Raw genomic sequence first — 27,490 nt, 5'->3', positions numbered from 1 at the left:
TTCAGGTACAAGTTAGAATTATTGAAAACTTTACCTGTACTGAAGGACTTTTCTGTTGAAATCATTGGTGATATTAAGGGATGAGAATTTTGATAGTATATAGTGAAATTTGTCACTAGTTGGACATTTGGGTTGTTTGTAGTTTTAGTACTACATATGTGATTTTAAAAACTTGTTTTACTTTTCCTGAAGATGGATGCATCTGGACCCTCAGATAGTGACATGCCAAGTCGGACACGACCTAAGAGCCCAAGAAAACATAATTATAGGAATGAGAGTGCCCGTGAAAGCCTTTGTGATTCTCCTCATCAGAATCTCTCAAGAGTAAGTGTTGATAAAGATAAGAAATTTTAATCTGTCCTTGATCAGTTTTGGTGGTTGAATATTTTGGTTTTGTACTTACTCTTTCATCATGTACTATTTGAAAATAGCATTGTTTTTTATATTTGGGTTAATGATAAACTCAGGTTCATGTAAGGAAATTTTTTAAAGTTTGTATGTGAGATAGGATTCATTTAAAATTTGAAATTTTATTTATAAAACCAAGGAGTGTTTTGAATATAAAATGGTTAATGGTCGGATTTATTGTTCTTCCCTTATACCAAACATTTACTGAACTAAGTACCATATGCCAGTCACTGGAAATAAATAGATGGGTAAAACACAGTTCGTGCTCTTAGAGAGCTTATAGCCTCACCATGGGAAGTACTATTTACTCTAATTAGTGTAGTGCCTGGGACAGTATGAGAACCCAGAGAAGAAGCTACTTTACGATGTGTATCTGCAAAGATGTGTATCTGCAAAGCGTTCTCATGCTCTTTTAGACTTTTTTCTATTTCATACAATTTTGTATCTCATACAAAATACATACAAAATACATACAAAATTGTATTTCATACAATTGTGATTAAATTTGGGGAATTAATAAATCAATAAAAATTAAATTTGGAAATATAATAAAGACAGCAGCCAATATTAACATTGATAACACTATTTTTATTGTTTAATATTCTAAGCATAAATATATTTTTACTTTGCTGAGATCCATATTACAGGAATATATTTTAAAATACTCTTTTCAGTTCTGATTTTTTTAATTGTAGCAAAAATTCTGTGAAACTTTTAATGGATGATTATATTTCTTTGTGTAAACATTCCATAATTTCCGTAATCATTTTTCTTTTTGGTGTGTAAGTTTAGCTCTTAGGATATAAATAAAATTTGAGCCCTTTTGATTTTGTTTTGTAAAATTATGTTTTTCATTGAATTTATATGTAATTTTACCATTTGTTTAAACTTCTAAAATTAAACCCAAAGATAGCTGAATGATGACCAGACATTTTTCTTTCTACTTTGGGAAAAAAATTTACTTTGAATCTATTCCTGAAACCTCATTTTGACTTTTGGATTATAAACTTTTATTTTTTCAAAGTGATTTTAATGTAACTTTAAAATAATTTGTAGCAGTGTTACTCTTCTATTCTGCTTCTCTCAGGGGGCAAGCCTATTTATAACCAGGGGATTGATAAAGTCTGATTTGTAATTGGTTAACTTCTCACTTTGGTAGGCAAGAGCAAAACCTTCGGATTTCAATTACAGATTAATATTTTAGGTTGTATTTAATAGATTCTACTCTCTTTTAAATTTATGAATCAAAATCTAACATTTAAATGAATAACTGAACAACTAAAGATCTATAGATGATTTTACTTCTGCTGAAACCTGAAATACTATCATTATGCTCCTAAACATCAGTATTGTTGAAGAATGAGTTCATTTACTGAATTATTGAAGGAAATGATGTGATTTGTAGTACCTGAAATGGAGGTTATAGATGGTATTTCGATTCCTGCTACTGAACTTTGGAAATACATGCTGCCTTCTCCCTATTTGAATGTCTGTTTTCCATCACTGCTTCTTTACCCAGAACCATCTGTACTTTTTCTCAAGTGCTTTTATTCTTGGTGCGGGGAAGTTGGTTGAATGAGTTCTAAGCCTTGGCATCTCTCTCTCTGCTTTTTTACCTTTTTTAAAGAAAATGGCTTTTGTTTGTTATTGACCTTGAGTTAGCAAATGAAGACATTCTTTAAGGAATACTTACATCAGGATCAAGCCCAAGGTAGGCACTTGATGCTTAAGAAGAGTAGCCTCAGCTTTTCTGCTTTATAGTGAAATTTCTTTTTAAAAGCCATCTAATCTGAAGACTTGGTTATCAGTTGAGATGTACCAGTTGAGTTAGATAGTATTAAGAATGTATGTCAATATATGCTTTTTATTTCTTTCCACAGCCTCTTCTAGAAAACAAACTTAAAGCATTCAGTATTGGAAAAATGAGTACAGCTAAGCGAACTTTAAGTAAGAAGGAGCAGGAAGAACTAAAGAAAAAGGTAATGTTTAAATTGTTTTTTGTGTTATCCTTGGAAATGTGTCTAAATAAGTGTGTAGAGAAATGCTTTTCGAAGATTCTTGACCGGGGTATTCTCAGCTCCCACCACCAAGTCATATCTGTAACACAAGGTACATTTAGAGGAGTCCAGTTTGTATTCCTGTCTCACTGCTTCTTCTGTGTAAAATTTGGTTGTTTTCTGGTCTCTTCTTTTTGTATAGCAAGTGTGTGTTAATGTATATTGTACCTCTCTCTCTCTTAGGTGATCCATAATATGCCATATACGGTGTACTGTTCTCCATCTTGCTTTTCACACTTAACATTGTATCTCAGAGATTACTGCAGATATAATGAAATATTCCTTGTTTTTTTAAATAGCTGTGTAGACATACAGTAGTTATTCACTAAAATTCTGTTGAGGGCATTTTTGTTTTAGTCTTTTGCCATTACAAATAGTGCTGTTAATGAATAATGTTATGCATATGGGTTTTTTTTGCTAGTTTATCTTTGGGATATATTCCTGTAAGTGAGATTACTGGGTTGAATGGTAAATGCATAAATGTAGCTCTATTGGATATTGTCAAGTTGCTCTCTATAAGGGCAGGGATATTTTGCATCTCTCTCAGCAGCGTATGAGAGGTTGTTTCCCGATAGCCTTGCCAGCAGAGGATATTTTTGAAGTTTTGCCTATCTGCTCAGTGAAAAATGATATCTCAGTGTAGTTTTAAATTTGCATTTTTCTTATAAGTAAGGTTGAACAGCTTTTGTGTTTGTTTCTGTGAGCTGTCTGCTTATATCTAAACCAATCTTTCTAGAAATTAGTAGTTTTATCTCTATTTTTTACTTCGTATATTAAGTATATTAATACTTTGTGACACAAGGTGCAGTGTTTTTTTCCCAGTCTGTCGATTGTCTTTTTATTTTGCTTCTGGTGTTTTTTCCATGCAGAAATTGTTTATTGTTATGTAACCAGATTTATCAGTCTTTCCTTATGATTTCTAGTTTTCAGTGTTTTTCTTACTCCTAGCTTATAAAGGAATTTCCTCATGTTTTTTCCTAATACTTAAATAGTTTCTTCTTCTTCTTCTTTTTTTTTTAAGGTTTTTATTTATTTGTCGGCGGGAGGGGAGCAGCAGGCAGAGGGAGAGGGAGAAGCAGACTCCCTGCTGGGCAGGGAGTCCGATGTGGGACTCCATTCCAGGACTCTGGGATCATGACCCAAGCCGAAGGCAGACACTTAACTGATTGAGCCACCTAGGGATCATGACCCAAGCCGAAGGCAGACACTTAACTGATTGAGCCACCCAGTCGTCCCTTAAACAGTTTCATTTAAAAAAAAAAATTAAATTTGATTCATTTGCAGTTTCTCCTGGTATATGATGTGAAGAATTGGTTCATTTTTATCTTTTTTTCAAATAGTTATCCCAACATCATTCATTGAAAAGTCAATCTAGTCTCCATTGATTTGAGATGCTCCTTTTATTGAATACTATATTTCCAAGTGTTATTGGATTTATTTCTCTATTTTCTGTTCTGTTCTATTGGCCTTTATGCGTACATGTTTTGGGGACATTGTGAAGAGTTATAATTGAAATTGTCAAGGTTCTTTTGAGCTTTTTTTCTAATGCCAGCTGTGGAGTTATTGCTGCTTCATCTTCTAATACTCATGTCTTTGGTTTGCAAAGGAAATTTATAATCAGTGAATTAAATCATCATGTTTTGGGAACATCAGAAACATTAATAGAATAACAATATATAATTGTCATACAGTTTAACTCTTGATGTCTCTAAATAAACTTACTTAGTGGGTCCTTTTCTAGTTCCAGAAATTGCCAGTAGAGGATCAAAGTCTTTCTTAGTTTCAGCGTTAATTAGTATCTAATATCTACTAAAGATTAGATATTACCCGTTAGGACTGCCTAACCTGCTTTTACCAATGAAGAGAAAGATTTTGTTTACATTATTCCTTGATGAGTTTCGCCCTGTGTACAATATTTTTTTTATATGAAGTGGTATTTTCATGTGTATTTAGGAAGATGAAAAGGCAGCTGCTGAGATTTATGAGGAATTTCTTGCTGCTTTTGAAGGAAGTGATGGTAATAAAGTGAAGACATTTGTGCGTGGAGGTGTTGTTAATGCAGCTAAAGGTTAGTGTGAATATTATTGTCCTTAAGCAACCCAAAAAGTCTTGGTAGAATAACTGTAGGTAATTATGAAAGATGTTTGGTGTCTTTTGAATTTCGTATTTCCTTTCTATCAGCACCCTCTAGTGTTGATATTAATTATTAATTAGCAGAATAAATGGCCAGATGTGTATTAATGAGAACTTGGAGCCAGATAAGTTTTAAAAATAGTTTGTACCTTTCAGCTTTGAATACAGCAAAAGACTTTGTGAAAATTTTAATATATTTCATAGTTTTACTATAAAATGATTAAATTAGTATTTTTGAAAGTAAGATGGTAATATGAATTAACTTCATATTTTGTCAGTAGTTGTATATTTTAGTGCTAAAAGCATTTTACTAATTTCTGTTTATTTTCAAAAAAATAAAAAATCAGATAATATGAAATTATTTTTGAAAATTAGTTTTAAAACTTACTGTTTTAAATTTCAGAAGAACATGAAACAGATGAAAAAAGAGGTAAAATTTATAAGCCGTCTTCAAGATTTGCAGATCAAAAAAATCCTCCAAATCAGTCATCCAATGAAAGACCACCATCTCTTCTTGTGATAGAAACCAAAAAACCTGTAAGTCAGACCCAAATAAGTGACTTTTTATGTTCAGAGATGATACTGCCAATGATATTTCAGTACTTCCACTGTAAGCAGGACTTTGGTTTCTTGTTTTTAATTATTTTGGGAGTAGATGTTGAGTTTTGGTGTTTAATCTTCCTAGAGAAGAGGTGATAAATTAGAGTAGGACATGTAGGCAGTGTTCTTTTTAGGTTTTTTGAGCAGTGAACCTTTGGTGTTATTATATTCATAGTATACCGCTAGTAAAAAGTTGAGTATATTTTAGGCATAAATATAAAATAATGGGATTATCTTTTTAAGCAGTTCTGAACTGTGGTATTTAAATAATGTCAGCATGTGTAGTGGCAGTTACCTTGGAAGACTATATGTATTCCAATAATGTATCTTTTGCCTAGAACGTTTTTGGAATTAATTTGGAATTACTGTCAGCTAGTGGTACCTTCTTTTAAATATTCTCAGTGTTAGGAGATTTTTAGTTTTTTGATGGTGGGATTTTTCATGGGGGTTGGAAGATAGAGGTGGGTCATGTTATTTGGAGCCACATTTGGTGAAGAAATATGATTACACTGAATGGTGAGACTGACTTTTCTTGTGTGACTTTTATTTATTTTTTTTTATTTTTTTATTTTATTTTTTTTAAAGATTTTATTTATTTATTTGACAGAGATAGAGACAGCCAGCGAGAGAGGGAACACAAGCAGGGGGAGCGGGAGAGGAAAAAGCAGGCTCATAGCTGAAGAGCCTGATGTGGGGCTCGATCCCATAATGCCGGGATCACGCCCTGAGCCGAAGGCAGGCGCTTAACCGCTGTGCCACCCAGGCGCCCCTCTTGTGTGACTTTTAAAATAGCTCTGAAAGCAATGCAATGGAAAAAAGCAATTTTATTGAGATGTAATTCACATACCATAAAACTTACTCTTCTAAAGTATATAGTTATTTTTTAAAGTGTATTCACAGTTGTGCAACAATCACTAATCTCTAATTTCAGAACATTTTTATTACCCCAGAAAGAAACTTTATACCTATTTTTAGTCATCCCCTACCCCTGGCAACCACCAATCTACTTTTTGTCTGTTTGGATTTGCCTGTTTAGGACATTTCATGCAGATGGAATCATACAACGTGTGGCCTTTTGTTTCTGGCTTCTTTACTTAGCATAATATTTCAAGGTTCATCTGTATTCCAGCACAGACTAGTACTTCATTCTTTTTTATAGTTGAATAATATTCTATTTTATGGGTATAGCACATACTGTTTATCCATCTATTACTTGATATTTGGGTTGTCTCCACTTTTTAGCCATTATGAATAATGTTGCTATAAACATTTGTGGACTTACTTATTCAGTTCTCTTTTATATACCTAGACATGGAATTGCTGGGTCATACGGCGATTATTTGTTTAACCTTTTGAGAAACTGCCAAAACTCTTTCCAAATTAGTTGTACCATTTTACAGTCCCATCAGCATTGTATGAGGGTTCTAATTTTTACACGTCTTTACCAACACTTGTTAAAATTGTCTCTCTCTTTTTTCCTTAAGATTATTTATTTATTTATTTATTAGAGAGAGGGGGAGAGCACAAGTAGGCAGAGTGGCAGGCAGAGAGAGAGAGGGAGAAGCAGGCCATCCGCTGAGCTGGGAGCCCAATGCAGGGCTCGATCCCAGAACCCTGGGATTCTGGGATTCATGACCTGAGCCAAAGGCAGCCGCTTAACCGACTGAGCCACTCATGTGCCCCTAAAATTGTCTATTTTAAAAATTTTAGTCATCTTACTGGTCTTTGTCCATTATCGATAGTGTCCTTTGAAACACAAAAGGTTTTAATTGTGATGAAGTAGAGTTTATCAGTTTTTTTTTTTACTTTGCTTATGCTTTTGATGTCATATCTAAGAAACCATTGCCTCATTCAAAGTCATGAAGATTTATTTATTCCTGTGTTTTTCTCTTAGAGTTCTATAGTTTTAGTGCTTTAATTTAGGTATGTGAGTCATTTGAGTTAATTTTTGTGTGTGGTGTGAAGAAGAGGTCCAACTTCACTTTTTCTTGCATGTGGATATTGAATTGTTCTCTCACTATTTGTGAGAAAAGGCTATTTTCCCCCATTGAATTTTTTTGGCACTTTTTAAGAGAGGGATTTCAAAAGCAGTTTTAAAAGAGGAGTTTCAAAGCTGTTACTGATTATTTCAATAATTCATAGTCTTCCTAAGGTGATTGTTTTGAAGAAGTGCATATTTTTGGTAGTTGCTCATGGCAGTTACTTGGCAGTTAGTTATGTTCATTAGTTTTGCTCCCTGTTGCCTTCTAATAATATTCAAGTCTAAGTAGCACAGGCTTTTGGGAAATAAAGTCTGCGGTTCCTTTATCTTAACACTATTGCTTGTCATTTTCTATAATTGCTTTAATAATTGAATTGTTAAATTTTTAATTCAAGAGAACAGGAAGGAAGTGCAGTGAGAACAGAAGCATTCTTTTTAATTTAAATAATAGAACACAATTGACAAGAAAATAAAAATTATTTAAAATGACCTGATTATTGAGCCATTAGTTTTGTTTGACCGTGTTTTGTTTGAAGTATAACTTGTCATATCCTTCATAGCCACTGAAGAAAGGGGAGAAAGAAAAGAAAAAAAGCAATTTGGAACTCTTCAAAGAAGAATTGAAACAGTAAGTTTTATAGTGTGGAGAATGGCTGTCATAGGTATATTGAACTGATACTTACAGATGCAGGTATGAAGAATGTAGTGTACCGGTTAGTTATCACAAACTGCCTTACCAATGATGAGGTTGTTTTAGATATTATAGTGATTTTTTTTTAGGGTATGTTTGGAAATGATTGAGCATTTCATCCAGCATCTAGGTTGGTAGCATAATACGGATGCAATTCAATTGATTTATCTAATGTCCGGAGTCCTGTTTGCAGTGGAAACAATGTAGTCACTGAGATGGGGTGAGGAGCGAGCAAACTTAACCAAGAAAGGACAAAAATCAGCGGTTTTAATGTTGAATTTCCTTCTCACCTTAGAAGTGAGCTTTGTATTCTAATGCTTGCATGACATGTCAGAAATTTGCTTATAATGACTGTTACAGCTGAGGGACTCTCTATTCTTGGTTGTTAGTACTGGCATTTAATTACTCACAAATATTTCAAGTTACATGAACATAGTACCTGGATAAGTTGTATTCTTAATAAATGTGAATGAACGACTTTTGCCTCATTATTAGTGATTATAAATGTTTTCAACAGAATTCAGGAAGAGCGTGATGAGAGACATAAAACAAAAGGCAGGTTAAGCCGATTTGAGCCACCTCAGTCAGATTCTGATGGTCAGCGTCGTTCCAGTAAGTGGCATTTATTTTAATGTTTATATTTGTGATTAACTATTCTAAAAACTAAGAATTGTTTTCTTTTCCCCCTTTTTAAGTGGATGCGCCTTCAAGAAGAAATAGATCATCTGGTGGTAATACAGTTTTTTGCTTTTTTAATTAGTAGAAATTGTCCAAACTTTGTATTTTGCAGGTTATAATTTTTTTCTCCCTCTTTGTCCTAGTTCTTGACGATTATGCACCTGGCTCACATGATGTAGGAGATCCAAGCACTACTAATTTATATCTTGGAAACATTAATCCACAGGTAATATTAGAAAAGTTAGATGAATGTTGGCTTATATTCTTTATAATTATGGAAGAAAACTGCTTTGTCAATAAAAAATAAAGTAAAAAATCTGAAGTAAGCAAATTTGAAGGAACCTAGAGACTATCTTATAAAATTATCTTATAAAATTGAGCCTTACTGGTATGGGCTGAATTGTCTTGCTACAATTCTTAAGGCCTTATCTCCTCTTTCTGTAACTTGACTATCTGAATTTGAAATGTCTTACTGTGTACTGATATTATTATTTATCAAATCAGGATGTGACCAATGGTGGACAGTGTTCTTTTGAGACTACCCTCTTATTTATAGCTTGCTTCCTTAATGGACATCCTTTTTCTATTTTCTCTTCATGATCACAGACTAGTAATTTGTTCTTCTGTCTTTTATATTTTAATTCTTTTCATCACTTCAGTGTTACTTGTGTTATGAGGAATATAGTGGTTGTTATATGTAATATGCTTTTTTTAAAAATTATGGTTTTTTTTGTTTTTTTTTTCTTTTTGTTTTTTTAAAAGATTTTTTATTTATTTGACAGAGATAGAGATAGCCAGCGAGAGGGGGAACACAAGCAGGGGGAGTGGGAGAGGAAGAAGCAAGCTTCAAGCAGAGGAGCCTGATGTGGGGCTTGATCCCAGAATGCCAGGATCACACCCTGAGCCGAAGGCAGACGCTTAACGACTGCGCCACCCAGGCGCCCCATGTTTTTTTTTTTTAAAGATTTTATTTATTTGATGGGGCGCCTGGGTGGCTTAGTCAGTTAAGCGTCTGCCTTCGGCTCAGGTCATGATCCCGGGGTCCTGGGATCTAGCCCCGCCTTGGGCTCCCTGCTCAGCGGGGAGCATGCTTCTCCCTTTCCCTCTGCCACTCCCCCTGCTTATGCTCTCTCTCTCTTTGTGTCATCCCCCCCCCCCCCCCCCCCGGTCAAATGGGAGGGGCAGAGGGAGAGGGAGAAGCCTGCTGAGCAGGGAGCCCAACATGGGGTTCCATCCCTGGACCCTGGTATCATGACCTGAGCCGAAGGCAGACACCCAACCAACTGAGCCACCCAGGCACCCAAAATTATATATGTTTTGGACCTCATTGTGTATTTACCATTTTCTCTTTTCTCTCTTCTGAATTACATTGGATGCTAGAAAAAGAAAAAGTGATTAGGTGCTTTTTTTCTTTCATCATCATGATGTACTTTCTCCTTGCCTTAAACGTGATAATCAGAGCTGACTAAAAATTGTTGCTAAATTCCTAAATAAACCGCTGCCGAAGAACAGCATCTGAAGATGCAGGATCTCAAAAGGAGCAGCAGGAGAGGTAGAGGTGTACTTTTCTTTTGCCACCCAGCCTGTTCACCCTGATCACTTATTTGTGTTTCTGGTATGAAAAGATTTGTGAATGTCTCCCGAGGGCAAGATTTTACCTATATAGGGTCTTAGTACTTGAATGGAAAGTTGTGGCATTAATAGGTCTCACTGTTGATTTTGTAAAAATTTGCTTTCTGTCACATAGACTTCTTCCCCCCTTTTTTCTGCATACTAGAAAAATATTTATGCCTTATATATTTATTTTTATGCCTTTTAATAGATGAATGAAGAAATGCTTTGTCAAGAATTTGGAAGATTTGGACCGTTAGCCAGTGTGAAAATTATGTGGCCTAGAACTGATGAAGAAAGAGCAAGAGAGAGAAATTGTGGCTTTGTGGCCTTTATGAATAGAAGAGATGCTGAAAGAGCTTTAAAAAATTTAAATGGTAAAGTTTTTATTGTCTACTACAGAATTCAGACTTTTTTCCTGGTTCTGAAAAGTATAAAAACTCTAGGGAAAAAATGGACCAGAAATGGAAAGGTTAAACATGGAAGTTAATTCAAATTAACGAAAAAGTCTTTTATTTTCTTTTGAGAATTACCCCGGTGACCTTTCTTTTCTTTTTTTGCAGGAAAGATGATTATGTCTTTTGAAATGAAGTTAGGTTGGGGTAAAGCTGTGCCTATTCCTCCACATCCAATATACATTCCGCCTTCCATGATGGAACATACGCTTCCCCCACCTCCATCAGGACTGCCTTTTAATGCGCAGCCTAGAGAGAGGTTAAAAAACCCCAATGCTCCAATGTTACCGCCACCTAAAAACAAGGAGGATTTTGAGAAGGTAATTAAAAAAATGTACATAGGGCCGCATCTAATTTGTAAATACTAAATCTGTGGTAGTATTTCTTTTCAATAATTTTATAGAAAATGTGTGTGTAATTCTGTTTGACAACTCTTAAAGAAATAAGTAGATGTGTTCCCTGCCTTAGCCCATGGAAACCCTGTATTGAAATACTAGGTCATATTTTTTATTTGTGGCTACCATTCCTTTTTTGACCATTTAAGTTTTTTTTCTCTTTGTCCACTGTTGTACCCAGGTTGCTTAAGTGCAGTATCTAAATTTACTTTGTTCTGAGAAAGTGTTACTTTGTATTTGGTTAAGTGACTTTTCAATTAGAAAGATCTAAATACTTAAACTGTTTGGATGGCTGCTAGCTAACTTAGTTCTCAAGATCTGACGTATTAGAGTATTTGAGAGCATATGTGGTTTTTAAAAAAGCAGTTAACTACTCTAGTAAAAGCAAAGGGTGAGTATTTTCTTTTTATTAAACATAAAACCAACTTAATTTCAAGTTTATAAGAATTTGTTGGTTCTATTATGAAATAATTACACTTAAAATGACAGGGCTGGTTTTAAAGGCTTGGGAACAAAGTAGCAAACTATATGGTCAGAGGCAAACAGTTAATTATTTCACAAATTAAAATCTTTATCTGATAATTCTCAGTGTAGTACCTATTTCAGTGCATTGATGTGCATTCTGGCAGGAATGTTCTGATTCTTTGCATTTGGTGAACATTTATTGTTCACTGAACACATCCATTTGCATTTATGTAATTGCTTAGTGTATAATTACTTCAAATGCAGTGATTGCCTGCAAAACTTGTGATTAGATGTGTAGTGTTTTCAATGCATTATGTATATTTTTGCTTGTTACTTGTTAACAATACTCACATATTCTATGTTTATTATCTGATGTGACTTCATATACAGACTCTGTCGCAAGCCATAGTCAAAGTGGTTATCCCAACAGAAAGGTACATGTTTTTCTTTATTATTACTGATCTAAATATAGACAATATCCCCTTCTGAATTAAAAAAAAAAATGGTGTTGAGGAAAAGGTAATATCTTGACTGAGCAATGGTTCCTTCCCAGTACTTTTTGGGGGGATATGTGACTAACTTTAGTATACTTTGCAATTTTATGTCATTATCTTTTTGTTTTTATTGTTACCAAAGTAGGGAAGTTTATAGCTTTAGTAGTTAGAATGTGTTTGTTAGATTTAATCTGGAGTTGTTAGTCTAATAATATTCAGACTATTGTGATGGGAAAATAGGTGTTTTAAATGTATCTTAAATTGTATATTATGTTACAATTTGACCCAATCTGTTTTTTTCTCTTGGTTCCTGTTTGATTTGCAACCTTAGTTTGAGTTCTCCTTACTGAAGGGCATAGCTTTGGTTTTTTTCTAATTGATTAGGAATTCCTATTATTTTCATGAACACTCAACATACTAGAAATTTTTTTTCATGGTAACAAAGGTATTTGGAATTCTTTTATTTTCCTTTCTTCCCTTTTTTTTCTTTTTCAACATAATGATAAAGCAGAAGAATTCATGCTCTAGGTATGCTCTTGCTCAGTCAAGCTAAGCCTTTTCCCAAACACAGGAACACAACACTGGTTGAATAATAAATGAACACAAAAGAATACCAAATTCTCTTTGACATTGGCCTTGGTGAGCAACACCAGCTGAACTGTCTGCGGCAGCGGGGGACCAGGAAAACATCATGGGATGGATTGGGAAAGTATACAGTTTTTGACCAGACATTGGTACGATCGACTCCAATAAATGTGGTTTTATTATAACTGAGAGACAATTTTTTGGTTTTTTTTTTTTTGTTATTGTTGCCCAGAGTAAGATAATTGCCATTTTAAAATAAAATAATGCACTTTAAGATATATCATCTTTGTGTACTACACTGTTTCATTCTGATAGAAAAGTCATCCTTTTAAAAATGATGTTAAATACACAATCTTTAAGGAAAAAGTGTGATTACAATTCTTTAATAATCTTGAATTCAAGTTAGCAACAACTAATTGTCAGATTTTGATTTTAAATAATCACATGAAATATTTTAAAACTTTTAAGCTTTAAATTTTCTAAAAATACATTTTATCAGTTTACAAGCCTGTTTAAAACTATAGTGGGTTATTTTTCCACTGATAAAAAAGCATTCACAGGAAAGTATTTTTGTAGTATTCAAAAAGCATATTCCAGTAGTAGCTTTACATGTGACTCAGCTTATTTCTAAACTAAATTTTGAGTATACATTTTGTTGAAAAGTCTTAACTCACCATTACAGTGAATCCTTTGTTTTAAACTTGCTAAACCACTTTTCATTTATAATATGCAAGTCAAGTTGCGTTTGACTTAATTCATACAAGTTTCTGAATGTATAGTATTTGTCCCCCAGTAATTGATTTTATATATTATGATATTTACATAAAATTTCCCTTCACTTTAATTTGACACATACCATTGGGAGTTCTGGAACTGAATCTTAACTTTATATTATCTCCCTTCCCTCCAAATAATATCATTAACTATATGGATGCTGAGAATACATTGTCATTTGGATAATAAGAACTGCATATTTGCAGAGTAATTAATACTTCTGTGAAAGAAAAATAATTTTTAGATACAAAATTAAGTGTTGCTTTTGGTTTTTTGTTTTAACAATTTGAGGTTGAGTTAGTAGTTTTAAATATTTAGTTTCCCCTCTATTAAAGATTTAAACTTTCATATAATTTTTTTGATCTAGAGGAGGTCAAAAAAATTAATTTTTTTCACTGTATAGAGATTTTAGTGTCCATTTAAGTAGGTTTGTTTGAAATGGGAGAAAATAATTACAATGACCATGAGATAAATTATTTTATTGTTTATGTACTCTGCAGCAGGGCATTATAGAGCCAAAAAAATCTGTCTTATTCTATAACTATATATTTATTTATATTCCAGCAATTACATGAACTTAATTTGAGCTGGGAATGCTAAAGGTGTAATTTAGTGTGTGCCTTGTACCAAGAGCCAATATCCTTTTGCTTTCCCCAATTTCTATTTGCCTACTCTGTATGCTGGGGGACTGGTGAAGTGAGAAATCAAAAGCAGCTTATAATAAGCTGAGTCATTTTGCTTGATGCTGTAATTAATGTCTAAAATAATGTTTAAATCACATGATTTTAGGACCTAGATTTTAAAAATAAAGATTTTCTATGAGCCCAACCAATAATATGACTGTGCTAAAAAGTTACACGTTTCTTCTTGTCTTAAATATTGGAAAGTAAATGTTATGAAAAATGGGAGAGGCATCTCACCATGTCCCGTATTTTGGAATATTTTGGAAAGAGGACTCCATTTAAGGCTTTGGCAATATAATTGCTTCATTGAGTCATAATACGCAGGCAGAATTATACATGTCATGAGTTGTGTGAACCAGTTTGAAGTGTGATCCAAAGGGATGTTGCCTCATTAAAGGTCAGATTCAATAAAAACTCCATCTGCTATATGTGTACCAGAAAAGCACAAGAGTTGGATGGATTTTTTATTAAATCAGGCCTTAACACTTGTTAAATAGTTTTGCATTTTTTATATAGTCATGTAAATAACATTTCAGTGCCACCACAAAGGTGCTTGGTTTAGGCATATTTTCTTTTAAAACAGATAGTGTGTAAGTTTTTAGATGGCTATGATAACATGTAAGCTCTGAGTTTACTCATTTTATATATTTGCAGCTTTCCAATTAGTTGTGATTCATAATGTAATGTTTTGCATTTGGAAAATAAAAATTAAGTGGCATTTAGAAAAAAATCTTTATTGCTATGAAGCTGTGTTGTGGTTTCCCACCCTCCCTTTGTCTTTCCTTCCCTTCCCACTCCCCTATCCCCATTGTCCCACTCCCTCTTAATGCACAAGGCATTAACATATGCTCCAGGTTATTTTTTTGGTATAAAATTTTGTATTAGTCAGCAGAATAATCTTTTTCTGCACAATTATAGTAACTTAGGTCAAGTATAGTTTTATATAGTGGTAGGTCTGAATCCATTTTCTTTAACTGTGTTGTTGTTGTAGGAATTTGCTCGCCCTGATACATCGAATGATAGAGTTTGTTGTACGTGAAGGGCCAATGTTTGAAGCTATGATTATGAACAGAGAAATCAACAATCCTATGTTCAGGTGTGCATTTACATTATGTAAAATATACATATAATAGAAAATGTACTGTTTTGCCATTTTAACATGTATAGTTGAATGGCATCAAGTGCATTCACATTTTTGAGCAAACCACTACCATTGTCTATCTCCAGAAATTTTCTCATCTCCCATAACTGAAATTGTACCCCTTAAACAATAATTCCCCATTCCCTGGGTCCTCCAGCCTCTGGTAGCCACCATTCTACTTTCTGTCTCTTTGAATTTGTTTACTCTAGTCAACTCATATAAGTGGAATCGAATCATTCAGTACTTTGAGACTCGCTTATTTCATTTAGCATAGTGTCTTCAGGGTTCGTCCATGTTGAAGCATGTGTAAGAATTTCCTTACCTTTTAAAGCTGAGTAATAGTCCATTGCATGTATATACCACATTTTTTTTTTATCCTCAGGTGTGCATTTAAAAAATACTTTTTACTTATTTTTTGGAGCTAAAAATATTTCCAAGAATAAAGTTCTACAAGTACGGGGTTATTTTTGCAATGGGGTGAGAAGGTAGCTTTAGTAATTAGACTAGATGTACCTGGGTCAGTTTTCTATCTGATTTTGATTTAAGTTAATTAAATAACATTGTTTTTAGCAGTCTCTAGGAGGAAAATACTACTCTTCATGTTTTTCGATGAAAGAGTCCTTCATAGTAGAACAGTAGAGCTTCATAGAATATTGCTTATCTTCTGAACAGATAACAGTATCTAAGACATTCATTTAACACTTCTAAGTCATTTAAAAACCACTGCTTTTGAAATTTCTGTCTTGGAAAAATCCATTGCCAGATATATCTGACATATAAGCATTCAATAAAATCGATTGTAAGACTCAGTAAGGTTGCATACCTTCTGAGTACTAATGTCAGTCACAAAGGCAGTGTGAGGGCTAGGGTGAGGAAGGGGATAGATGGCAGAAGGCAGTGGGTGGGGGTTTTTCTTCAGGGATCTTTGCTTTTGGTTTTATTTCAAATGAAATAGGCAAATAGTATTTCTCATTTGTTTATATTTACGTGAAGACACTTCTTTGTTAAGGAATATATTTATTTTTTTGTTTTAGGTTCTTATTTGAAAACCAGACACCAGCCCATGTTTACTATAGGTGGAAGCTTTATTCTATTCTGCAGGCAAGTGGAATCAATTACTTTGTTAATTTTGACCCTGAAGTATTTCACCTAATAACATTCTGGACATTTATTAGGGAGATTCTCCGACTAAGTGGCGGACAGAAGATTTTCGTATGTTCAAAAATGGATCTTTTTGGAGGCCACCACCGTTAAATCCATACCTGCATGGGATGTCAGAAGAGCAAGAAACAGAAGCTTTTGTAGAGGAGCCTAGTAAAAAGGGAGCACTTAAGGAAGAGTAAGAATTTTTTTCTTTTCCTGTTACATATTCAGAAAAGTTGCTTTAATAATCGCTTTAATTAATGATATTACTAAGATGTTAACCCTAAAATAAAATGTTTTTTCTTTTACTTGTGAATGTTTAAAATACATTTCTCATGTATTTGGTAATTTTAAACATCTCAGCGAGTGTAATTATGTGTCCTATTGACCTCTCTCTCTTCCTACTGGTAAAAAATAGTGATAATCTCTTAAGCAGTGATTCTCTAGCAGTGGAATACTTGTGACTCTTACAGAAATTACCTTGGGACCCTTAGAATTCTAGCCTCTCTGAATGCAACATTAAAGAGGAAAAAATTACTGTAGAGCTTTGTGAAGTTACATGGTTGATTATGCGGAGTCTTTCCACAAGAGTTGCAATGTGTGGCCACCATGAAAACATATTTTTTAGTGCTCAGTCAGTATGAGTACAGTGAAGTTAGTCTGGTTTAAGAAGCAGAAACAAATATAACTATTAAGAGGAAGTTCTGTATACCTCAATGGGAAAAATTAGCTAAAAGATTATGGCATATAGGTTTATATACTCCACTGAATAGTCTAAATCTTATATACTAGTTGCATTGATGCATTGTTTGTGAGAGCATTTGCTAATGGAGAGCTATATATATTTGAAGCGTATTTGCTTCTGCAGATGTATTTTCATCATTACTTTTGTCCAGGTCTGCAGACTCAGCCTACAGGCTAAATCTGGCTGCCTCCTGTTTTTGTAAACAAAGTTTTATTGGGACACAATCATGCTCCCCCCCCCCATATGTTGTCTGTGGCTGCTTTGGTGTTAATAGCAGTGGAGTCAAGTAACTATGAGAGAGACGGTAGATGGTATGACTTGCAAAGCCTAAAATATTTACTCTCTGATTCTCACAAAGTTTGCCACCACCTGCTTTAGCCTGTTTCTGTCTGATGCAGAAGTGCTAAAGTAACTGACTTCCTTCAAAAGAGAGTGAAAAACATGAAGGCTTTTTTTTTTTTTATCCCCTCACTGTAATGGGATGATGGTACTGGGACACTCAAACACTCTTAAAAAAAATGCCCATAATTTAAAATTTACTTTATTTGTAAGCTAAAAGTCACTGAGATCCTTTATTCACGAGAAAATATTCTTCTCCCATGTAAGCTCTTCAAAGAAATGTAATATATTTGGGGGACTTAAATCAGATTTAACACGATTTAGTCTTCAGAATTTTATCCGAGTTGGTTTTAAAGAAATCAGTTTGTGAGCAGAAACTATAATGGCATTTGAAATTTGTATGTATAAATATTTATAAGTTAAAAACATTTGTATTCAGACAGAGGGACAAGTTAGAAGAAATCCTGCGGGGGTTAACTCCAAGGAAAAATGATATTGGAGATGCAATGGTTTTCTGTCTTAATAATGCTGAAGCTGCTGAAGAAATAGTGGATTGCATTACTGAGTCACTGTCCATCTTAAAGACACCCCTCCCCAAAAAGGTATGGGAATGATTTCTCTTTATGGAACATTTAATTAAGTAAAAGGAATTATAGTTGACTTCTTTTTTATTGAAATTGGTGTTTTTTTGTTTGTTTTGTTTTTGCATGAAGAACTTGACTGAAGAGATCTTTCCCATGCAGTCTTACTTTCCTCCTGTCTGGGGAAACTTGTTATGTTAATCAATACACAGGTTATCAACAGGTTGAAACGTAAATGAGTTACATATTTTATCCCTGCCAAAGTAGTGACTTGGGTAATGTTGAATTTCTTATAACTCTTCTTCTTCTTTTTTTTTTTTTTTTTTAAAGATTTTTTATTTATTTATTTGACAGAGATAGAGACAGCCAGCGAGAGAGGGAACACAAGCAGAGGGAGTGGGAGAGGAAGAAACAGGCTCATAGCAGAGGAGCCTGATGTGGGGCTCGATCCCACAATGCCGGGATCACGCCCTGAGCCGAAGGCAGACGCTTAACCGCTGTGCCACCCAGGCGCCCCTGAATTTCTTATAACTCTTCTAATTAGCTGTTATTGTTGTAGCCAAACATTAGCTGTATGCCACTGATTGCAAAAAATTTCAATATGAAATTTTTTCTAGATATATTATTTGCTGCTGGTTTTTATCTTTAATCACTTTTATGTTATCTTTTGGTATTCTAGATTGCCAGATTATATTTGGTTTCTGATGTTTTGTATAACTCTTCAGCCAAAGTTGCCAATGCTTCATATTATAGAAAATTGTAAGTATAATGGTGTAAGCTGATATCCCTGAAATAAAACATTAAGGGTAAGGAATTCAGAAAAGAGGATTATTTGTTAATTAATAGTTTCAGTAATAAATAATTTGTATTTCTTCGTAGTTTGTAGAATTTTCTAAAAAATTGGTTTGCATTCATTAAACCACTTTAAGCTAAATGTTTAGTTTTCTTATCAGCTTTTTGATAAATTATACTAGAACAAATTAAGAGTTAAAAAATAACTTTATTTTTATTGCATATTTAGCCACTTGTGTAGTAAGTAAACTGAAACAATAGAAATAGTGGCAAGCATAAAGGAAGAGACCAAAGACAGAACATTTACTGTTTATAGAATCTGTGTTCTCTTTTGATCATCATTGTATTGGTTGTAGTTCACTGTGATTATTTTCCTAGGCAATAGGAAGTTATGTTGCTCTCTTATAATTAATATATAATTCTTCCTCAGAGTTCATTTTTGGTGTTTATTTTATGAATCAGGGAAACTTTTCTCTAGGAGCTGACTCTGAAATGAAATTTGGAGATGTGGGTCCTAATCTTAGCTCTGTTATTAGGGTTTTGGTTTTTGGTTTTTGGTTTTTTTACCTTGTCCACGTCACTTTTCCCATTATAAAACAAAGAGGTCAGTTTAAGTAGCATAAAGTATCCTAAATGTAAAATTTCTTGTTAATCGAGGGAACTAATTCTTTGCGAGAGAATAACTCAGAATAAGGAGTTTAGTTATAGTTTTAAGAGTTTAGATACCTAGTTCTTGATTTTTAAAGAATTACTTTATTTATAAGGTTTGTTTTTTTTTAAGTTCAGGTGGGGTTTTCATTGGCTAGCATGCTGAAGTAGATAGGGGTTTTTAAATAAATTCTATTGTTAATATGTATTGCTTGAATTTCAGTTTTGAAACAAAGTTATGTCAGATATTTTCAGACCTCAATGCTACTTATCGTACAATTCAAGGCCATTTACAGTCTGAAAACTTTAAGGTATGTTTATTGTTTTATTTTTTCCCTAGTGTGAAACAGAGGGTAGGGGCTGGCAAGCACATTGGAGGGCTAGAAAAGTGCATAGGACAAGTATAAGACATAACATGCATCTTTCAGAAATTACTGCTTTAAAATTTACTGCCATTTTATCTTCAGTATCAAAAATGCCTGTAAGTTTGAAATATATTATGTAGTGTTACTTTGTTGGATGTTTGTTTTAGTTTGAAGTGTTTCATTTAAATGTTCTAAATATTAGTCTTTTCACAAAAAACATTCAGAACATCACTTGTTTTATAATGGTATATATAATTTGGCTAGAGTAGGAACATAATTTTAGTTATTCATGTTTATATTCAGTTACTTTTTATAACCTCTTAGCTGTGGACCAATGTTAAGAAAACCCAAATAAAATACCTTGCATATAATGGAATAAATAGATACCATTTTCATGGGAGAAGACTTCTATTAAGGGAATTTTTAGCCTGGGAATTTAAACAACTCCAGTTAAAATTTTTTTGATCTTAATTTTGACCATAAATCAGACCTTATAGAAAAGTTTAGTAATGGGAAGGAGAAGTAGTATTAGCCAGAATCAGGAAAGTACTTCATTGGACCATAAAGGAATTTGGGTCAAAACTACCTTAATACCAATTTTCATAAATTTCTATTATTCCCAGAATGTGGCCTGTGTGTACAACCAGTGGTATGGGACATTGATTTTAGGTAGTCAAGAGCTAAACGTAAAGTTACTGTTTCTTTTTCATTATATTTATTTCTTATTTCATTCCCTTTTAGTTAGAAGGTGACATTGATTTTTTAAAAATATGATGGTAGTTATTTTCTATCAAGGATGTTGGCGTAAAGGAAAATTCAGCAAATTGTGATGGCCATTCTCATGAAATGAAGTTTGAAACGTATTGCCTTAAATAATCATTTGTTGTCTTTTTCCTATTTATTTAGCAACGGGTAATGACCTGCTTCAGAGCATGGGAGGATTGGGCAATTTATCCCGAACCATTTTTGATCAAACTACAAAATATTTTCTTAGGACTTGTAAATATTATTGAAGAAAAGGAAACAGAGGTAGGCACTCAGTGTCTTTGTGTGATTATTTTAGAATTTATTTCTGGGGATGCTGTGGGGGTGTGGTATGTTACGAATGTGAGTAACATTTCTTTGAAAAATACCTACTGTTGACCACTAACTTGGGGGTTTTTGTTGCTGGAATTGTTGGGAGCCCAGGAGATGAAATGATGTATAATAGGAATTCTGTTTTGTGTCCTTATGTGAAAACTGGATGACTGCGTTTCCCCCAATCCCTGTATTTTTTTTTAATTATTGAAATATAGTTGACATACATTGTTATATTAGTTTCAGGTGTATAGCATAGTGATTCAGCAATTCTGTACATTACTTGATGGTCACCATGATAAGTGTAGTTACCAGACAATGTTATGACAGTATTATTGACTTTGTTCCTTATGCTATATTTCTAATCTCTGTGACTTATTTACTTTATAACTGGATGTTTGTGCATCTTAATCCCCCTCACCTATTTTGCTCCCTTCTGGCAACCACCAGTTCTCTGTGTTTAAGAGTCTGTTTTTTTTTGTTTTTTGTTTTTATTTTTTGGTCTGTTTGTTTTGGTTTTTAGATTCCATATATAAATGAGATTTTATTATCTTTCTCTGATATATTTCACTTAGCTTAATACCCTCTAGGTCCATCTCTTTTGTCATAAATGGCAAGAATCCATTCTTTTTGATGACTAACATTTGTGTGTGTGTATACATCACATCTTACCAGTTCATCTGTCAGTAGACACTTGGGTTATCTTCATATCTTGACTATTGTAAATAATGCTGAAATAAAAATAGGGGTGTGTGTATTTTTTCAAATTAGTGTTTTTGTTTTCTCTGAGTAAATATCCACCAGTGGAATTACTGGGTCATACGATACTTCTATTTTTAATTTCTTGAGGAATCTCCATACTGTTTTCCACAGTAGTTGCACCAGTTTACATTCTCACCAAAAAACAGTACACGATGGTTCCCTTTTCTCCACATCCTCGCCAAAACTTCTTATTTCTTATCTTTTGATCCTAGCCATTCTGACTGGTGTGAGGTGATACAGCTCCTTGTGGTTTTTTGATTTGCATCTTCCTGATGATTAGTGATTTTGAGCCTTCTTTCATGTGTCTTGGCAATCTCTGTGTCATCTTTTGAAAAAATGTTTGTCAGGTTCTTTGCCCATTTGTTTATTGGATTATTTGTTTTATTTTGGTGTTGAGTTGTATGTTTTTAATGTATTTTGGATATTAACCCCTTATTGCAAACATCATCTCCCTTTGGTAGCTTGCCTCTTTGTTTTGTTGGTGGTTTCTCCTTTTCTGTGCAAAAGCTTTTTATTTTGGTAGTGTCCCAGTAGTTGATTTTCACTTTTGTTTCCCTTGCCTGGGGAGACATATCCATAAATTGTTGCTAAGGCCGGTGCCCAAGAGATTACCACCTATGTTTTGATGCAGTTTTATGGTTTCAGGTCTTACATTTAGGTCTTTAATCCATTTTGAGTTGACTTTTGTGTGTGGTGTAAAAAATTGGTTCAGTTTTGTTTCGTTGTATGTAGCTGTTCAGTTTTCTCAGCATTATTTATTGAAGAGACTTGTCTTTTCCTCTTTATATGTTCTTGCCTCTTTTGTCGTAAATTAATTGACCACATAGGTGTGGGTTTATTTCTGGGTATTTATCCTGTTCTTTTGATCTATGCGTCTATTTTTGTGCCAGTACCATCTTGGGTGTTTTGGTTTTTTTTTAAGATTTTATTTATTTATTTTAGCAGAGAGCACAAGCAGGGGAAGGAGCAGAAGGAGAGTCTTGGACAAGCAGACTCCCTGCTGAGCGTGGGGCCTGATGCCAGGCTCGGTCCCACCACCCCCAGATTGGAACCTGAACCAAAACCAAGAGTCAGACACTTAACTGACTGAGCCACCCAGGCACCCCAGTACTATCTTGTTTTGATGACTATAGCTTTGTATGTCTTGAAATCTGAGATTGTGGTACCTCCACCTTGTTCTTACCTTGCTTTGGCTATTTGAGATCTTTTGTAGTTCCATACAAATTTTAGGATTATTCTAGTTCTGTGAAAAATGCTGTTGGTATTTTGATGGAGATTGCATTGAATCTGTAGATTGCTTTCGGTAGTATGGACATTTTAACAATATTCTTTCAGTCCGTGAGCATGGAATATCTTTTAATTGGTTTCTGTCATCTTTAGTTTTTTTCATCAGTGTTTTATAGATTTCAGAATATGTCTTTCACGTCCTTGGTTAAATTTAATCTGAGGTCTTTTGTTCTCTATGGTGCCATTGTAAATGGGATTGTTTTCTTAATTTCTCTTTTGATTACTTCATTATTAGTGTATAGAAATGCAACAGATTTCTGTATATTGATTTTGTATCCTGCAACTTTGCTGCATTCATTTGTTCTAATTTTTCTAGTGGAATCTTTGGGGTTTTCTATGTGTAGAATGGTGTCATCTACAAATAACGACAGTTTTATTTCTCCCTACCAATTCGGATGCCTTTTATTTTTTTTTCTTACCTCATTGCTGTGGCTAGAACTTCCACTGCTACGTTGAATAAAAGTGTTGAGAGTGGACATCCTTGTCTTATTCCGATTTTAGAGAAAAGCCTTCAGTTTTTCACCATTGAGTATGATGTTAGCTGTGGGTTTTCATATATGGCCTTTATTAAGGCATGTTCCTTCTAAATCCACTTTGTTGAGAGTTTTTATTATGAATGAATATTGTATTTGTCTGATGCGTTTTCTGCCCCTACAGAGATAATCATATGGTTTTTGTCCATTCTCTTTTTAATGTGATGTATCCCATTGACTAATATTGAACCACCCTGGCATCGTAGGAATAAATCCCACTTGATTGTGGTGAAAGATTGTTTTAATGTATTGGTGGATTTGGTTTGCTAATATTTTATCGAGGATTTTTACCCCTGTGTTTATCAAGGATTTTGGCTATAGTGCCCTTCTTTTTTAGTGTCTTTGATTTTGGTATCAGAATAATGTTGGTCTTGTAGAATGAATTTGAAAGTTTTTCTTCCTTTTCTATTTTTTGAAATAGTTTGAGATGAATGAATAGGTAATAACTCTTCTTTAAATGTTTGATAGAGGGGCACCTGGTGGCTTAGTCAGTTAAGCGTCCGACTCTTGATTTCTGTTCAGGTCATGATCTCAGAGTTGTGAGATTGAGCCCTGCATCGTGGAGCAGGCGCGTGGAGCCTCCCCAGTGTGGAGCCTGCTTAGGATTATCTCTCTCCCTCTCCCTCTGCCTGTCCCCCCCTCTAAAAATAAACAAATAAATGTTTGATAGAATTCACCTGAAAAGCCATCTGGTCCTGAACTTTGTTTGGAGGTTTTTGATTGCTGATTCCGGTTTTGGAAGATTGTATGTATCTAGGAAGTTCCCCATTTCTGTGTTGTCAAGTTTGTTGGCATATGATTTTTCATAGTGTCCTCTTATAATCCGTTGTATTTCTGTGGTGTTGGTTGTTGTTTCTTCTCCTTCATTTTTGATTTTATTTATTTGAATCCTCTCTTTTTTTCTAGATGAGTCTGGTGAAAAGTTTATCAATTTTGTTTATCTTTTCAAAGAACCAGCACTTGGTTTAGTTGATTTTTTTTATTGTTTTCTTTTGTTTTTTGTTTTTTTTAGTTTCTATTTTGTTTATTTCTGCTCATCTTTAGTATTCCTTCTACTGGCTTTGGGCTTTGTTCTTTTTCTAGTTCCTTTACATGTAAGGTTTGATAGTTTGAGATTTTTTTGTTTCTTGAGGTAGGCCTGTATTGATGGAAATGTCCCTCTTAGAACTGCTTTTGCTATGTCCCAAAATTTTTGGACTGTTTTGTTGGGTTTTTTTTTTTTTTTCCATTTTCATTTGTCTCCATGTATTTTTTGATTTCTTATGACTGGTGTTTTATTTGATGACATGAAAGATACATAATGTATTAGAAAAAAGTAAGTAATAGAGCAATATATATAGCATGATTTAATTTTATTAAAGTAGCTATATAAGTAAATACGTACATGAAGAGATGCACCACAATGGTAGCAAATTCTGTTCATCGCGATTCTGTTGCTTTTCACCTCATCAGTGTTTCGTGAATCCTTTATATTCATTTCTACCACCCTAATCCAATTATAGTTTCACTTTCACTCCTACAAGATCCTCCTAATTGGCCCTCCTGTTCCAAGCACATGGTCTTCATTTCAGTTTCTTAAATACACATTTCTTTCTACCATAGACCTTTTTAAATATTCATTTCTCCCTGTCTCTGAAACATCTCCTGTTTACCTGAGATCCTTCAGATGTCAGTTTAAGCAACGGCATTGAGCCTTCTCAGACCTCTTTAGGTGAAACCTACTTATCATACTTGAATAGTATAATATACCTCTTTGTTGTAGCAGTCAACATAGTTGCAGTTCTTTCTATATTGTGATTATATAATTGTCTGCGTTCCCCACCAAAAAAAATTCTGGTAAGCCCTATTACAGGAGCGACCAAGGGAACAAACTAATTTTTTCTCATCATTGTATGCTCAGTGCCTTACATGGTACCTGGCTTCAGTAAACACTTGGTAGATATTTCATAAATAATGAAAGAATGACTGCTTCTTTGTCAGACAGGAGGAGGATAGATTATATCCTAGTTATGTCCTCAACATTTTACCTGGGAATGTGGGTATCCAGCTGGTTGGTTTGTAACTGGATTGCAAATTAATCCTGTGGCAATATGACTAGTAAGCAAAGGAAAATGTTACAACGGTATGTATGTTTCCATAGGATGTACCAGATGACCTCGATGGTGCCCCCATTGAGGAAGAGCTTGATGGTGCACCTCTAGAAGATGTGGATGGGATTCCTATTGATGCTACTCCCATTGATGATCTTGATGGGGTCCCTATAAAGAGTCTTGATGATGATCTTGATGGAGTGCCTTGTAAGTTCAGATTTCAAACTGATGATCTAATAATAAGTTGGATTCCAAAACTCTTTAATTTCCACACATGCTGATACGGAAAAAGTTTAAGGTGTCAGTCTTTAATTTTTTTCTGTCGTGTATTTCTGACTTTTCAAAATTCAAATACCCAGTATTTGACTCTGCCAAGAAAAAGGTTTTCTTTCTGGTCACATTTCTCTGTTGGGGTAGGCAGCCTCGTATAGTATTAGTAAGTTTCTCTTTTTGTCTTGATTGTCAGGAAAACTTGTAGGCAAGATCTTGTGCTCAATTTTATTCATAATCCCAGATTCCTCATTTCGTCAGTTCTCTTTTTATTTATAGTTTATGGGTTCACTTTTCCTAGATGCCTAAAATCATTTTTGGAAACAGGAAGTGTACACAGTCTTTAGTACATTTGAATTACATGAAAAGATTGAATAGTATAAGAATTGTGTAGTAATTACGTAGAGATAATAAATAAAAACAGTAATTACGTAGAGATAATAAAAATTTTTTTACTGCCGCAACTTTTCCATGTGCTTGAAATCATAATAACTTGTATATTCTGCATTGACGTATATGTTTAAAAATTGGACCTCAGGCACAGAGAATTGGATTAGTCATAATTTTTGACACTAGCATTATTAGTCCATGTGTGGCCTTATTTTATTTTACTTTTTAATAATATAGTGGATACCCATGAACTACTTAAGTCATCCCCTAGTAGTCGGGGTTAATGGCTTATCTTTCCTCAATAGTGGATGCAACCGAGGACTCAAAGAAGAATGAGCCCATATTTAAAGTTGCCCCATCAAAATGGGAAGCTGTAGATGAATCTGAATTGGAAGCACAGGGTGAGTAAAAGTACAGTAAATATTAAGCTTTAAAAAATTGAGTACTTATCATTAGTTTGTGTGTTTTTGTATTTCATGGTGTTTCAACCTTAAGACCCAGAGTTAACTGTATTTTACATCTAGTGGCTAAGTTTTCATTATAGTTGCTGTTATAATTTTCTTACATCTTTCAGTTTGGATGCTTTGAGAGTAATCGGAGAAATCACTAAAACCTTTCAGGTTAAGACATTTTCAGTAGAAAATGTAGATGGGAAGGTACACCTATTTGGGAATCTATTTAGAGGTCACTTTCAGAGAAACCAGGCTTTGATCTTCCCATAATGCTTAACTAATTATTAGATGCAGTTTAGACCTGCTTTCGTACTTACCTGGACATGTGTCCTTAGTGTGTATAATCTGTAATTGTTAATATTTGTAGGTTCTAATGAAATAACTTTTAACCATCTAGCACAGAAATAAGAATGGTAATGTTATTTGTCACCTCATGAATTTAAATAAAATTATAGCATAGGTGTGAGGAAAGAAATTTAGCACATAGAAACGGCTATTTAAAGAATAGATGATTGTAGGTAACTTCTGTAATAAGAACTTTCAATTCTAAAGCTGGGCTTCTGTGCTACTGCAAAAATACTAATTTACCTTGTGGAATCACATCCTTTTTTTCCTTCCACTCAGCTGTAACAACTTCTAAATGGGAGTTATTTGACCAGCATGAAGAATCAGAAGAAGAAGAAAATCAAAAGTAAGAATCTTAAGTTTCAAACATACTTAGTTTCTTATTGCATATACACTCCCTTTTTCATTAAGAGGTATGCTTGATTGAAATAATTGTGAAGAGGAAAAACTTCACTCTTAAAAAACTTGTTGAGAGGATCATTTTTAGTTTGTCATTGTTTTTCCAGTGAATAAAGAGCTT

The 27,490-nt window shown here is 33.9% G+C and overlaps 1 protein-coding gene across 4 annotated transcripts in view; it reads left to right on the top strand.

Moving 5' to 3' along the window:
- Positions 1-27,490, top strand: part of U2SURP (U2 snRNP associated SURP domain containing) — a 61,717-nt gene that overhangs the window by 18,926 nt on the left and 15,301 nt on the right. For 2 of the 4 annotated variants that reach the window (XM_026497199.4, XM_026497198.4), the window contains 21 exons: positions 193-324; positions 2,289-2,387; positions 4,419-4,533; positions 5,002-5,135; positions 7,740-7,807; positions 8,388-8,482; positions 8,566-8,601; positions 8,692-8,774; positions 10,371-10,536; positions 10,723-10,934; positions 11,865-11,908; positions 15,002-15,106; positions 16,186-16,252; positions 16,327-16,490; positions 17,818-17,980; positions 18,639-18,718; positions 19,623-19,710; positions 20,671-20,793; positions 25,564-25,720; positions 26,479-26,574; positions 27,250-27,316. In XM_026497199.4, the coding sequence (XP_026352984.1) occupies positions 193-324; positions 2,289-2,387; positions 4,419-4,533; positions 5,002-5,135; positions 7,740-7,807; positions 8,388-8,482; positions 8,566-8,601; positions 8,692-8,774; positions 10,371-10,536; positions 10,723-10,934; positions 11,865-11,908; positions 15,002-15,106; positions 16,186-16,252; positions 16,327-16,490; positions 17,818-17,980; positions 18,639-18,718; positions 19,623-19,710; positions 20,671-20,793; positions 25,564-25,720; positions 26,479-26,574; positions 27,250-27,316 (2,294 nt within the window). Of the gene's footprint in view, positions 1-192; positions 325-2,288; positions 2,388-4,418; positions 4,534-5,001; positions 5,136-7,739; positions 7,808-8,387; positions 8,483-8,565; positions 8,602-8,691; positions 8,775-10,370; positions 10,537-10,722; positions 10,935-11,864; positions 11,909-15,001; positions 15,107-16,185; positions 16,253-16,326; positions 16,491-17,817; positions 17,981-18,638; positions 18,719-19,622; positions 19,711-20,670; positions 20,794-25,563; positions 25,721-26,478; positions 26,575-27,249; positions 27,317-27,490 lie in introns of those variants that run through there. The other 2 variants (XM_026497197.4, XM_026497201.4) reach the window with 2 other exon arrangements.

This window comes from Ursus arctos, unplaced genomic scaffold, assembly GCF_023065955.2.
Source record: "Ursus arctos isolate Adak ecotype North America unplaced genomic scaffold, UrsArc2.0 scaffold_20, whole genome shotgun sequence".
NCBI lineage: Eukaryota > Metazoa > Chordata > Mammalia > Carnivora > Ursidae > Ursus > Ursus arctos.
This window is presented reverse-complemented; position numbering and strand designations above follow the sequence as displayed.